Genomic DNA, 14523 nt, shown 5'->3' on the forward strand with positions numbered 1-14523 from the left:
CCCCCCATCCATCCTCTCCTCTCCTGTACTCATCCGTTTAGACACTTAAGAGCAAATGTTTCAGTCCTCTGTCCATTCTTTTGACTTGCTCATCATTTATTAAGTGTCTCTCTCTATTTGACCTGTTACCCAGAACAATACATCGATGGTCATTCAGCACATTTTATTCAGGACTAAAACAAACTGGCTGATCATTCACTCCTCACATATCTGCTGATGATCCTGATCTTGAATCCTCGGCCGGATCTGGAAATGTTCCTGAGTTTGCCTGTTTGTTCTGCTGTATTCTCACATGGACTAAAGATTCAGGTTATACTTCCTCATCAATATATGCTCATGGAGTTGTTGTTGTTGTTGTTGTTGATGATTTCAGGAACCTCTGAATGTCTCTGTCTTCAGGAGCCAGAATAAAGTAGCATCGTAAACTTACAGTTTGAACTAGAATGACCTTCAGTAGAGCTCATTCTTCTGCCAAGGCCAAACAGTCTCCTTAAATTCAATCCAACTGCCCCAAACTGCAGACACTCATAGAAATCAGTCACCCAAGTATGTCTGATCTCTTTCATCAGGTTTCATGAAGAATTCTTTGAGAAGTTAGTGACAACTCACGATGTCAAAGGTGTTCCGTTGGGTAGTTTTTGCGTAAACTTGTAACAATCGGAAAGGAGGGTGAAAACATAACGTCCTTGGTCGCGGTAATAAAAACCCAACACATCTGGCACAAACACAAACATGTCTCAGCTCTTAAGTCACCAAAATAAAATGCTCAGAAAACTTGGAAGTCTGCAGCGTTGTGTTGTGTCGAGTGGCTCAGCACCAAGGCCACCTCCACCAGAGGTGCTAATGGTATTGACCACTTCAGTATCAGTTGGAGAAAAGCATCGCTGGAGTTGGCAATAAACAACAGCAAGAGCGGCAGGTCGGGGTGACCGGTGGCTTGAGAGCTTTCATTACTCTCACACACAAGTCGTGGAGCTGCCGGACCTGAGACTCGTCATATTCACTCTGATATCTGCGTCCTGGTGTAGGAACAAATCTACAAACGCTGCAATGACTGATGTAACAGCCAGTAATAAATCAAAAAGATCAGAGGGTTAAAAATAAGATACGACAATTATATATTATGACGCAGCTTGTTTCATCTGTGATGGAGAGATAATAAGTAAAGAAAGGAGAGTTTAGATGCAAAGTAACAAAGGCTGTTGGTGAAATGGAAAAAAATAAAAGCCAAACAAACAAAACCTCTCATAGAATATTCATCAATTGTGCTCCTCCACTCCGGCTTTAATAAGGAGGAAAACAAACCCAATCAGCCGCACATCAGCCGTTATGAACAACAATATAATCGCCACATTATATATGAAAAGTGAGAAATTATCAGATCATTCACTTCGCTGTGATCCTGCAGCACCTAGTGTGGCAACGGGAGAAACGCGTGCAACTCGTCTGCTTAACATCGGCTCGTGTTCTCTCTAATTTCAAATCAAAGCCATTTCATCAGCACGAGCACATTCATAAAAGATGATCCTGGACGGGAAACAATACAGAAGAGCTTTTTCATTACCTCCTCATCACACGTAGATCAAACATTTATTACCCTTGATCAAACATTCATTATCTCCTGCATTTAAAAAAGAGTGCGTAGATTTATCTCGTATTACTCGTAGTCAACACTGTCCGCGCTTTCATTAGTGGCGCGGTCCTGTTGTCGTCTTTCTAAGATCAGGACGATCAAAAATGTGTAATGAATACACAAAAGTGTGTCGACAGAGAAGTGGTGCAAAGGGGATTCACACGATGGCAGATGAAGAAAAAGAAAAACAGCACGAACTAATAAAAGATCCTGAAATCACAAAGAGCTTCGTTTATTTCTTCTGTTCATGTTCGACCCGAACAGAGCAGCCGTTTGGATCTCTGCAGAATAAACCTGACCACGGGCACAAGTCTTCATGAACTGCAGCATCTTCATCTCCGCATGTGTCTGAGCAGATCTCTCTCTTCATCGACTTTCTCTGACACCTGTTCTGTTTACAACAATCCTGCAGCAGGAGGCTCGATGGCTACAGGAAATATTCATGCATGTATCTCTCGTCCACTCGCACTGAATCAAGATTTATCAACACTTTGTGATCGGCACGATTTTGCATCATCCGCAAAGTAACTGTAATTTTCACATCTTTAAAATCCGAACTATTCTTGTCTTAAAACATTCAGTTGGCAGTGTAGTAAAGTAGGTAGTTGACTATCGCATGATCAGCAGGTACTTTTATTTCTTTAGGTATATTTAAATGCAAGAACTTACTTACGTAGAAAAGTTAATGTGGTACTTTTACACACAGTACATTTTTGTCTGTTTACTTTTACTTAAATGTGTAGGCTACTTCCTCCACCACTGAAATACAGTATAATAATAATAAATAGAACCGTAGCAGAGACTTTGTGCATTTTCATGAAAAGTATAAATAGAGTATTTGCATTTTTATTATAATAGATTTGACGTATTTGACAATAACTTGGATTTGGTCCAGGAAATTAAAGAGCAATGCTCCAGTGGTGTGTGTGTGTGTGTGCATGAGGGTTAAACCTGGGCCGACACAGAGAGAGAATAAAGAAACACGCAGCCTCACAGAGGAGCGGAGGAGTGTTTGGAGTGATGCAGCCGTCACTCATAAGGACGTGCATCGTACCCGCTCTTCATCATGACTCTCACTCTGAGAACACGGGGAGCCGGCACCACTCAGACAGCGCTGCCAGACCCAATAACGTAAACATAATGAGCTGTAGTGTTCGGAGGCAGCGGCCAAGTGTTAGATTCTGCACCCCGCGCACCAGCTTGTGAGCCTCTCGCCGTCCCCTGGCCCTGAGCGTGGTTAGATAACACTGCATTAGATAACTGTGCATCTCAAGAAAGTGCCTGTTGGCTTCTTTCAGCTGACATTACCAACAACAAGACCACAAACAAAACTTATGATGAAAACTTGCTTTGATTGGAATTATTCTCTGTCCTGCTTTTATTTCTATGTGCACCTTGCTGAGGAAGACGCCTGAAGACAAGCTTGTCGTGCGGAGGAACGCGATCTTGCTGAGTAACACGGCCCCTGCTGAAGATTACATGACCTCGCTGTGAACTGAACACCAGCTTCTGTTTAGAGAAAAGAACTTCATGAGGCTAGATTTCCATATAAACTGTGAAATTCCAACTCTAATCTAGCAAAAAAACAAATCAATAATCTCATTTCACCACCAGCAATTTGCATTTGTCACCCAAGCAGAAGCATATCATATTTAAAATAGCTAGACTGTCCATTTAGGTAAAACATGCCTTTACATAATAATGGCTTCTTGCTCCGTGGAGATGGTGAATGATAGCAGCTCAAAGACTCCCTGTTCTATTTTCATGCAGATGACAACGCCGTCAGGGGAGGTTGTCATTATGATAAGAACGATTTTCAGGGTTTTATAGATGTGATATGAAAGCATGGCTGTGAGAAGGTTCTCAGGTGCATGGATGTGTAAAAGTAGAGGGTAGCAAAGGTGAAAGTTCAGCGAGAGGAAGCAGACAAAGACGAGAGGAAGACGCCTGGGGAGAGACGGAGGCTACAAACAAAAAGAGTGAGAGACAGAGAGAAAGATAGAAAGCGACAGAAGAAAAATAAACAAGTTCAGTACCGCACCTTTCTGCAGACTCATGTCTACCATGCGAGGCTCGGCCAGCTCCAGGAAGAAGTTCTTGTTTTTCTCATACTCCTCATCGTCAATAATTTTCACGTGAATAAGTTTGCTGCAAGAGGGGGGGAGGGAAAAAGAAAGGAAGGGGGCGTGAGAGGAAAGGGACAGAGAAGGACAGAGAGGGGAAAGGAGGGAGAGAGAAGAAGAGAAAGGTTAATTTGCAATGGAGGGACTCAGGAAGTGCACTGTAAGTAGGATTAATAATCAGCATGGAAGAAAGGTTAGGAGGTGAAAGGTCAGCGTGCCGGCCTGTCCGTCAGCGGCTGGACTCGGCACACTGAAGGCTTCCTCGCAGGGGCCGCCACGGGTGTCATGACAACCGCATTTATCACAGCGTCGGACACCAGTGGAACGGAGGGTGAAAAGCGCTGCGCGGCGTGGGCACATTAAAAGAACACAAAGAACTGAAAACAGCAGCACGTAATCAATCAGGTTGTAAAATGTGTAAACGGACATTTCACAAGGGCAAAAAGGTGAGTGAGCGATAAATGAAAGAAACTGTGGCTATCTGAATCAATTCTTATGGCTCGATGTTTCAGTCAGACTCAATGAGACGGCTGGCTGGACACTGCGAGGACTCCCCCTCCTCTCCGGGCGCAGGTGAGGCCGATGAGAAAGGAGCAGCTTATTGCTGAGTTTATTGCTCCGGTTTGAGGAGAACACCCCTTTAATGAAGTCAAATGTCTGGAGGGGTGAGGCTCTTTCTCTGGAAAAGAGCTGCGTCTGACATCATCACACAGAAACAGCTCAATATGGCACCTCAGCCCCAGCGGCGCTCTCGCCACTGATCGCCCTAATTGATCTTTTTAAAGAGTTATTGACGAGTGTGGGCAGTTAAGTGGTCAGTACCCAGATGCCTCTGTGCCTCATCATATCACAGAGGCAACTCCTCGAGGAACAGCTCCCAAGAAATTCAATTGGACTCATGCGAATGCCTCATCACGCCACCTGCACACCACGCATCGCGGCGCCTGATGCCGGAGAATGGAAACAAACCGACAATGCTCATGACGAGTCATGACACTTGCTGGATTCGCTCTCTTAGGCCTCAGAAAGCATTCCCTGCAAGCGGCAGACAAGTCAACAATAGTCGACAGCGGCGCAGCTAGCCCTGAAATAGGAATGACATACTTTATTATGAGTCTGACATCTCATGGGAAGACGCTTTTCCTCTTTATCCGAGCAGAAATACAATTTTTACGCATGTTATTCGGCAGAGCATTTGGAAAGCAGGGGTTTGGCTAATAAGATAAGTGGCACAGCAGCATTTATTATGCATAGCTGCTCCGGTATCATGCATTGAGTCAAAAAGCAGCTCTTTCTGTGACATCCTGCTGATGCACTTCTTGTGCCGTGACATACAGCCAGGCTTGTGTCAGTCAAAGCAGTGACACGCTCTTTCACACAGACCCACACGAACACATATATGCTCACACTCCTGCAAACAATGTATATAAAACGAATAATCCCAGGAATTAATGTGCGTATTTCTAATGCTTATGTAATGCAGCTAAATCCCTTTCTCAGGCCAGTGTGAATGTAGAGGGTACGAATCCAGCCTGCTGAGGGGAAAGCGACTATCTGAGATGCTATTAGTACACCACACACAGAACAGCAATCCATCTCTCTTCATCCTCTCTCTTCTCATCTCACCAGCAGGGCTTCTCTCAGATTGCTGGCTGAGATGTCTGCGGTGCCGCTGCCTGGAAAAGTACCTCACTTCTCATCAGGGATGAGAGGAAGAAACGCTGGAGTCTAACAGACAAACGGAATCTGGCAAACGCGCCTCATGTCTGGCTGTAGTCAGGAACTGTGGTCTTGACCGACATGCATGCAGGAACAGAAAGAAAAAGCCTCACGATTTCTGTCTCACGATGTACACATGGAAAAATTGAGCGATATACGTAACAGGATGGTGGACGAACCCTGTGAGAAGTTTGGAACAGACTGAGAGTCTTCTATCGACAGAATCAGGTCCAGCAAGTTGAAGAGTAGAGCTGAACTGTAGATCAGTTAAAAGGACTTAGACGTTATTTAAAAACCAGAGTTTATCTCCAATATTCCACAGGAAACTTTTAAAATATGAAGAATTCTAAACTGAGTTTGGTGGATTTGTTTCAGCCGCAGCTCTTCAGGTTCAGAAATGAGGGGATTGTGGGTAATATTAATTGAAAATGTGTTTCTAGACATCTGGTGAATTTAAATCCACCATTGAATCGCTCTAATCTCTAAAGGCTAAATATTCAACTGTGTCTTTGTCTGCAGTTTGGATTGACAGGTAGTGCACAGTGGGTTTATTCACGCTTTTTTCTGAATGAATCAATGCCACAGAGAATTCATTTATCAGAACGAACCAAAACAGAACAGTGATGAGCCGTAAAACAAAAACAATGAGCTGCGAGATGCCAAAAGGCTCCACAGAGCTCAGGGGAGCAGCAGGGTCGGCTGATAATCCTCTGTCATTGAGTCACTAAAGGTGAAATTAGGCACAGTACCACATGATAACCACGTTATGTATAGTAATTTCATCCATTGTTAATAAATATTGATGAAAGCAGCTTTAAAGCAGGGTGTTAAAACTGTGTAATAAAGCAGGACCTGGCTCGAGGCTTTTATCGTGTCAATTAATATTGAATTTTAGTCAGACACTGTATATTATCAAAGAAATGTTCAATAAAAGACTAATTGACACAGAGTGGATCTGCAGCTTGTGATTCCCTCAGTTCTCAGGAGGAGCTCTCTGCTCCGACTGCTCGGTAATCTTTACTTAATTCACTAACAACATCTTAGAGCAAATCAACATTTTTGAAAAATCTGATGTCATTAAAGTCCAATTAGACTTGATTCTCTGCCGGAGTTTGATTCGGGCTCCTAATTTGACGAGGGACTGATGGAAGTCAATAAAAACAATCAGGTTATAATCAGCCGCCACGTCAGCATCATGAGCAGCTCCACAGTTTACCAGCACATATTACACCCCAGTTCTGTCTCTGGAGCTCGGCGACATTAACTTATCAGCAGCACTTTACACTGTGATGTTGATGCAGTCGGACGCCATGATGAGCTGGAGAGCTACTAGAGCTCAGTGGTTCTGCTCAACAGGTTGTAACGAAGCAACATCTTTTCTAATTGGCTCCGAAGTTTGCTTAGTCCACTAGGGGTCTCTTTATCACAATACTTTTTTTGATGACATCGGGAAGCAGTGTGGGATCATGGGAGTTGTTATCGACATGACGCGACCCAAAGCAGCAAAGTGCAAACTTTTCCTTAATTGCACATCATCTGCCTCAAACGTTTCAGCAGAGACAGCCGAACCCACGACTCCAGAGGACAGGACGACAATTAAACCACAACCAAAATAAAAACATCTAGTTATCTTCAATAAAAATTGTGGAGTTGGAAACATTTTGAGTGGTAGGACTTGGAGTACGCAAGTCAACAAATAAATGACAGGTCTTGTAATTCTTAGATATTTGAATAAAGATTTGTCACATATCATGTCTTCAGCAGAGAACTCTTGAGGATGAAAACAGACACAATCAGAAAGCTCCCATTTAATCGCTCTTTCCATCTGTCTGCTCTGAAACCTCTGGTAACCCCCGCCAAGAAATCAGAGAAGAACAACCCAGTCACAAATGTGACAAGGTCTAACAATACCAGAGCTGTAGCTCAGAAGCCTTCATGTCATCGCAGTGAATATTCCCACAGGACATGAAGGCATCTACAACTGGTGTTTCATTCACAGAGAAAAGGGAGAAACTATGACAGTGAATGTGACACGACGGCAGAAAGATGTTAGAAAGAGAATAAATCGGTTTCTGTTGACAGATATTCCACCGCTTCCTCACAGAAGAGCAGCTCATACACTGTATATACGAGGAGAACAGCTGTACTAAACAAGGCTTTTTCTGATTCACTCCGAACATTATAATTGCCGCCCTGGCACACTGACGACTTCTATAAAGCACCGTTCAGTGTGTTCTTACACAAACACACCTTCACTTACGACACGTCATAATAACCAGCAGCCACACGTGCAGGGCAGCGTGAGGGAGGATCACTGAGCAACATTTGCATTTGTTTGAGATAATTCATCCATCTATCCAAACATCTGGCATCAGCCACAGTGGAAGCTGCAACGAGTCTGAACGAGTCTGAACGAGAGAGTGTGTGTGTGTGTGTGTGTGTGTGTGTGTGTGTGTGTGTGTATACAATCAAACACCTGCTGTGCACAAACAGCAGGTGTTTGATTGTATCCGGATCAACCTACACACACACACACACACACACAGTATCTTGATACAACATTCTTTTTACTGCTTCTATCAGGGGCGTAACACACACTTGTAGGAACCGGGGCAAAACTTAAAATCGAGCCCCTCTCTGGGGCCAAAGAGAAGCAACAGCATGAGCAGCGTGAATTTGTCCCCTCTGATGTGTTGCTGGTTAAACTGAACCCTTTGCTTTGCATTGCTTCTGCAGAGAGGTGACAGACACGAGCACGCCAGTACGATATGATGAAATAAAACTTTATTGGTCACACGCAGGGAAAGAAGGAAGAGTTACAGACCATGTAAAAGGGACTTTCTTGAAAAGAGTTAAATGTTACGAAGGATTCCACTCACATTTGTAGATTATGGTGCTAAAGCTTAGCATAAACACTTATACGAGCTAGCAGCTGAACACTTGCTATTAGCGGCGTCTATAATTCAAACACATTTTTAATGTCCCCACCTTAACCAGCGCCCTCTGTTGGATCATGAGGCAAACTTCAGGTGGTCTCGATTGTATATTTTGAATTCTGTATATTCTAATTCCATTCGAATAGGAACTTTTCAATGACCACATTATTTTTTAATAACTTGAATCTTGGACCAAGCCATGCTAATTATTTCCCTTTGCCTCAAGGCTTTATGCTAAGCTATGCAAACAATATTATCCCCAGTCCTCAGTTCTTCACGTAACATCCTGGACGTTAGAGATCTGACTCTTGTCCAACTGCTCCTTTATGGACGCTGTGTTTTTCTCTGTGAAAGTTTTGTGAGTTTCGTGTTGCAACCCTTCTCTTGTCTTTCTCTCTGGTTCATTTGATTCGAAGCCTAACAGCAATACGCGTCAGTAAAACTCCAACATAAAACTCAACATGAGGTTGAAACCACACTCTTCTGTCACATTAAGTTTGCAGAAAAATCCCCCAAATCCGAGCGGCAGAGTGACGTGACCTCACCAGTGTTCCCATCTGCTCGACTGAATTACCCTAATGTGTCAAAATCAACGTGAGAATGACTTATTGATGCAAACATGCCAGACATGGCTCCGTTAAGTGGAGTATTAGTGAAGTGCCACTGGCAGCCGATTAGAGGGTTCACACCTCCGCTGCACTGGGCTGCCTGCAGCCAGCGGTCCCTGCCTTCACCCTCAAGTCCAGACGGAGAAGTGATGCAAACAGTGAAGGGGGTGAGACATGAAAGTGGAGGTGGAGCAGGGGGGGGGGGGGGGGGAGATGGGGAGACAGAGAGGCATCTCGCTCCCTCTGTTCTGTGGCCAAAAACCACACTGCAGCTGAAATTTGCTTTAGCTGCCCGCCCCCTCTCCTCTTCTTCGACAGCAGATTTACTGCTTTGGTCTCCTCTCTGGCTTTCATTCCACAAACACTAAATAATATAATAGCTCAGCGGTGGTGGAACACATCACAGGAAGTGATACGTGCGATATCCAATCTCCCTTTCCACTTTTGTCTCATCTGTTGGTACAGATTGACCCTTTTACTCTGCAAAGTCAGAAGATTTTTCACAAAAAGCAGGAGGAGTACAGGTACTCGAGGCCCGAGCAGGAGCAGGAGCCCGAAGTGCTGCAATTAACTGCGACCTTTCTTTTCTCTCTCCCTGCCCCTCTGTATAAAACACCTGCCGCCACCAACCCGGCCCTGGGCTTTCTAGTTTGAACTAAACACAACCTTTCCCACTTCTCCTGAAAGTTTCCTCTTTCTTTAATCTACCTGGTGCTTTTCAGACACTTTTTTTCTTCCTTGAGCCGCTGCTACAGCACGCGTTTTTTTTTTTTCAAGCAGCACCCATTACTTCCCCCTCACTGTGGAGGCTGTGACGGTGGCAGGATTACCAGAAGCTCTGTTCCTAAAAAGTTTCAGTAGAAAACATAATCTGCACCTTGCTGGAAGAGAACCAGCCTGAACAGAGGGGCAGGAAATGAGCGATAGAAAAGAAAATGCGACATGAAAGAAAAAACCTTCACAGTTTTCAGCCCTTTCAGATCACGGGAACACCTTCACTCAAAATCCCAACGAAAGTCTGGCCAATAAAGAGGACTGGTGGTGGGGGGGGGGCGCCGGTGCCTCGTGGGAAATCAGTGGCTTAATTAAGCAGGCCTGGTTTCTGTCACCAAGTGCAGAGATTATGTGCCTCCCTCATTATAGTCCTGATTATTGCTGTACCCCGGCAATCACAGAAAAAATAGCCAGTAAACACAATTGTCAATGATTTCTTGCCAATCTGATGACAAAGTCACATCAGCGTTAATATTCCACAGCCGCACGCCCTCCTCCTCCACGTCTCCTCCCCCTCTCCACGTCGCCTTTCTTTCTTTTTATTCAACGAGGCAAACGAACCGGCTGACAAGAGGCTGAGAGGTTTATAACCAAGGAAGTAAAATAGTGTTGAAGCTGCTGAAGTCAACGTACATAAACCGAAACAGAAAAGAAGCACGCGATCACACAGAGCTCTACGACTTTGGCGACGGCCGAGCTTGAGCCAGATGCAGCGGCGTGAGAGTTGGTGTTTTCCAAATCCACCAAAACTCAAGATGCAATGTCAGTGGCCCTCGTTACGTTCAATCACACTGAGGTGACTGTGCGGCCTTGTACTGAGAAACACAGCCATCCATCCAGAAGACCCAAATTCAAACCCTGGTTTTGACAGGTGTCCTCCCAGCTGAGGCGTCCCTGAGCAGCTCAGGAAGGACACGTTCAGGAGTGTTTACAGGGAGACTGATGTGTGTGAAGTTTAGGCATCGAGAGTTGAAGAAATGCAAATAATCACAGTTACTGTTTTTTTAATTATTTCTGTCTAATCAGCTTTAGATGGAACTTGTGTGATGACTTAGAAGTAATAGAAATGCAGGATGCAATGAAGCTACATGACAAACGTGGTTTCACAAAGAAGTAGAGTTACGATCTTACAGAAAAACTCTAAATTCCTCTTATATATTAGGTTGTTGGTGTTTTCTTTTTATATGTGATGTGATGATCATTAAAATATCAAGCCTCAATTACATTTCTTTGTCATAAGGGTTTGAGAACAACATCTGAGGAATCATAAATTTTTTTTAAATATCTACATAAATATATGTACATATCATTCGATATATCCGTAACAAAAGTTTTTTACTTCCTAGTATTGTTCTTGGTATCATCCCCCAAAGATCCAGGGTCTGTTTTAAAATTCCTACCACTCACTGTAGATCTCTGCGTCTCTGACCTTGGCTTCATTCTGCCTGGTTTGGCTCTGAGAAAACTAAACAAACCTGCGATAAATAAAGTGTGCTGGCTTTAAAACAACCAGTTATAAAAGAGTGATCGGTGTCACATTTACCTCGACCGCTATTATTTACTGTCGGCGGATTCATCGACAAGAAAAACAACGACAAAAATGCAGAGTTGTCATCGGCCTTCAGCGATCGACCCCTAAATCGCTACAAGCTCAGGGGACACAGAGCTGCCGTTGACTCCGGAGGGTGAGGGGCCACAGACTGATCAATAAAATAGTATATGACTTCACAATATCGCTCGGAGGACACTGGGGTGTTGGACGTCTCTGCAGTGGGAGACACACAAGTGAAACATGCAGATAAACAAAGTCAAGTGCAGAGATGATGGCTCGCAGGGAAGTGAGTGCTCCTGCGAGTTAAGTCACGACGAGAGCTCCAAGCCAGAGCCCAGCCAGGTTTATTTATAAACGCCATGAAGAGGAATCATAGGTAGTCACGAAGCTGGACGCCGAGTCTCATTATTCAAATTCCACAGCAGGACTGCAGCTGTCCTCTTTCAGCGCCACCTCGGAGTCTCACAAAACCTGCGTCCATCTCCGTGGGAACGGCAAACCTCGTATTTGACTTACCTAGTGGGCAGCTGGTCTCATTACAGTGTGTGTTACACATCAGAGGAGAGGGGGGGGGGGGGTGTAATTGAATGTGGCCTCGGTGACAGGATCCCTCTCTGATCCTGTGGACATCACATTCTCACATGCACGACTCGAAATGTGTGACGTCCCCGACCCGCTGCCATTTTTCCGCTCTCGCTCTCACTTGTTGTCATGGATACAAAACCCCTCTCAACAGCTCTTTTTCAGCTCTTTTCTAAATGCGACACATGACACACGACCGCTTTCCATAAAAAACTTCAACCTTTTTCCTTTTTCTCTTCCTCTGCGTCTAGCTCAACGGCACAAAGGAACCGTCCCTGGAGGAGGAGGGGGGTCAGGGGTCCACACAGTCTATTACCTCATCTGTGCACCTCCCCGACACGTGCACACGTAGAGCTCAGCAGCCGACGCACGCTGCAGGTGGAGGAAGGGACGAGCAGAGGATCACGCAGCTGCTTCCTGTGTCCTGGCAGATGACACACTCCAGCCCTTAAACCCATTGTCCAGAGACGCCAATAACACAGGATCAAGGCGACGCATTCCACCTCTGTGCTGTGACTCTCAGCCCTTTCACTCCAATGATGGATAACACAGTTAACAACAGAGGGATGCGGAGGATAAAGCCGCCTCAGCCCTGCAGTGGGCCGTCACCAACCATGACACAGTCGACGTCCTGCTGTGGATCAACAAGACCTTGTTTAACAGAGATCACGACACACAACCGGCTCACTGTGTTTTCTATGAAAATTAGTTTCTAATTGATTTGTCGATTGACAGCAAATTAATCAACAAGACTTTTGATATTCAAGTAACTGATCCAGTCATTAATCAAGCACAGTTTCATTAAAGTTAGCTCCTCACATATGAGGCATTGCTGCTCCGCCATTCTTTATAATATCAGTTTTGGTTTGTAAGTAAATTCAAAATTATGTCCATTTTGGAGATGAATTAATCAATGCACAGAAAATGTATTTATTTGGATGATTGAATAACATCTTTGGTCATTTTGCTGTTTCAAGCAATTGAGGATTTGAATTTTGTAAATACTAAATATTAAAGTATATCTTTAGGTTTCACAGCCAAAGAGAAAATAAATATCAGAAGATCTAATTTGGAGATTTGACAGAGAAAATCAATCTATGGAGTAAATAATCTGTTGATGATTCAGTAATTTAAAAAATATTTATTTGAAAACTCAGTGCAGTTGTGTGTGATAACCTGGACTCAAATCTTCAAACTCATCACTGAATCTTTATTATCCATATTTTTAAAATTCAAACAATAAGGCCACTGCCAGAATGTTGGACAGAGGGCAAAGAGACCCGGGAAACTCAGGACATGAGTGATATCGCTGAGAATAAAAGGACTGTGGGAGGAGGAGCTGGGCCGGTGGAGGAGAGGAGTTGGTCGGTTTTTACTTGTCATGCAGCCTCACAACACCGTCTCCATAAAAACATGCTGACTGCCAGTGCTGAAGGAGAAAAAGACAAAAGGAGGAGATGAAAAAAGGAAAAAAGGGAGAGGACACTCAAAGGTACGGCGAGGGGAGAAATTGAAAAAACACACAGCCATGCTCCATATTTTCTGAGCCAGGAGCGAGGCGAGTGGGAGGAGGGGCGGGCGGTGGGTGTCGTTGGAGTGCTATATATTTTTTGGGATGTTTGGAGCGAGCCCAAAGGTCCTCCTCTACAAGGACACAATGCAATAAAACACTCAAAGATGAAGTGTCTGATAGGGGGCGACAAGGGAGGGAGAGGAGGAAGTTATAGAGGAAGCAGCCAGGCCTCTAACATGAGAGCCAGAGCAGCACCACGGTGGGGGGGGGGGGGGGGGGGGGGGGGGGGGGGGGGGGGGGGGGGGGGGGGGGGGGGGGGGGGGGGGGGCTTGTAGGAGATGGTAGGGCCGAAGGCAAGAAAAGCACGAGGGCTATTCTGGGTGTTGGGCGTGGGTCTGTGACAGCTTAGAGAGTCGACGCCGGCCAAGTCAAAGCGCCTGCAGCCAAATGACAAACACCATCATATATGAATGACTCGGGAGAACGACAGGCTCCCCTTTGCATCGGGAAACAGTAAATCTGCAGTGCAGTACATCGGAACTCTCTCCTGGGCTGTGTCTCGTTTCAAACCGAAACATTCTGGTTATTTAATGCATCGGTTCACACGTTAGTCTCTAAAACAATAGAAAACGACTGAACCAATCTTTGGTAAAAATGTATTTGACATGTTCTTTTTAATTTGATCCCTGTCCCATCTACTAACATGAAGGAGGTGGGTTTTACGACCTTTACTGCAGCCGGCCACCAGGGGGCGGTCCAGATGATTTGGCTGCACTTTTATGTACAGTCTGTGGTTTCAACCCATTTCAAGTCTTGATGCTAAGCTAAGCAGGGCTAAGCTAACCAGCTGCAGGCATTATCTTCATATTTAACTTACATGTAAGAGTTTTCACATTGAATTCTACAAAAAAACAAATTTATTTATTTATCAAAATGTCAAACTATTCCTTCACCTCAATATTTAACATTTACAAGCAGAATTCAACAGCGTCAAGTTGAGGTCTATAACACAGTTATTACTGTATTTTAACTATTTATTCTTACATGAAGCATTTCAAAGGGTCGTATCAAAAACTTAATAAT

General features: G+C 44.4%; 1 protein-coding gene across 2 annotated transcripts in view; it reads right to left on the minus strand.

Moving 5' to 3' along the window:
- Positions 1 to 14523, minus strand: part of slc8a3 (solute carrier family 8 member 3) — an 84774-nt gene that overhangs the window by 24170 nt on the left and 46081 nt on the right. For both annotated transcript variants that reach the window (XM_020097930.2, XM_020097929.2), the window contains exon 3: positions 3675 to 3781. In XM_020097930.2, coding sequence (XP_019953489.2) covers positions 3675 to 3781 — 107 coding nt within the window. The remainder of the gene's footprint in view (positions 1 to 3674; positions 3782 to 14523) is intronic.

This window comes from Paralichthys olivaceus, chromosome 12 (genome assembly GCF_024713975.1).
Source record: "Paralichthys olivaceus isolate ysfri-2021 chromosome 12, ASM2471397v2, whole genome shotgun sequence".
Lineage (NCBI taxonomy): Eukaryota > Metazoa > Chordata > Actinopteri > Pleuronectiformes > Paralichthyidae > Paralichthys > Paralichthys olivaceus.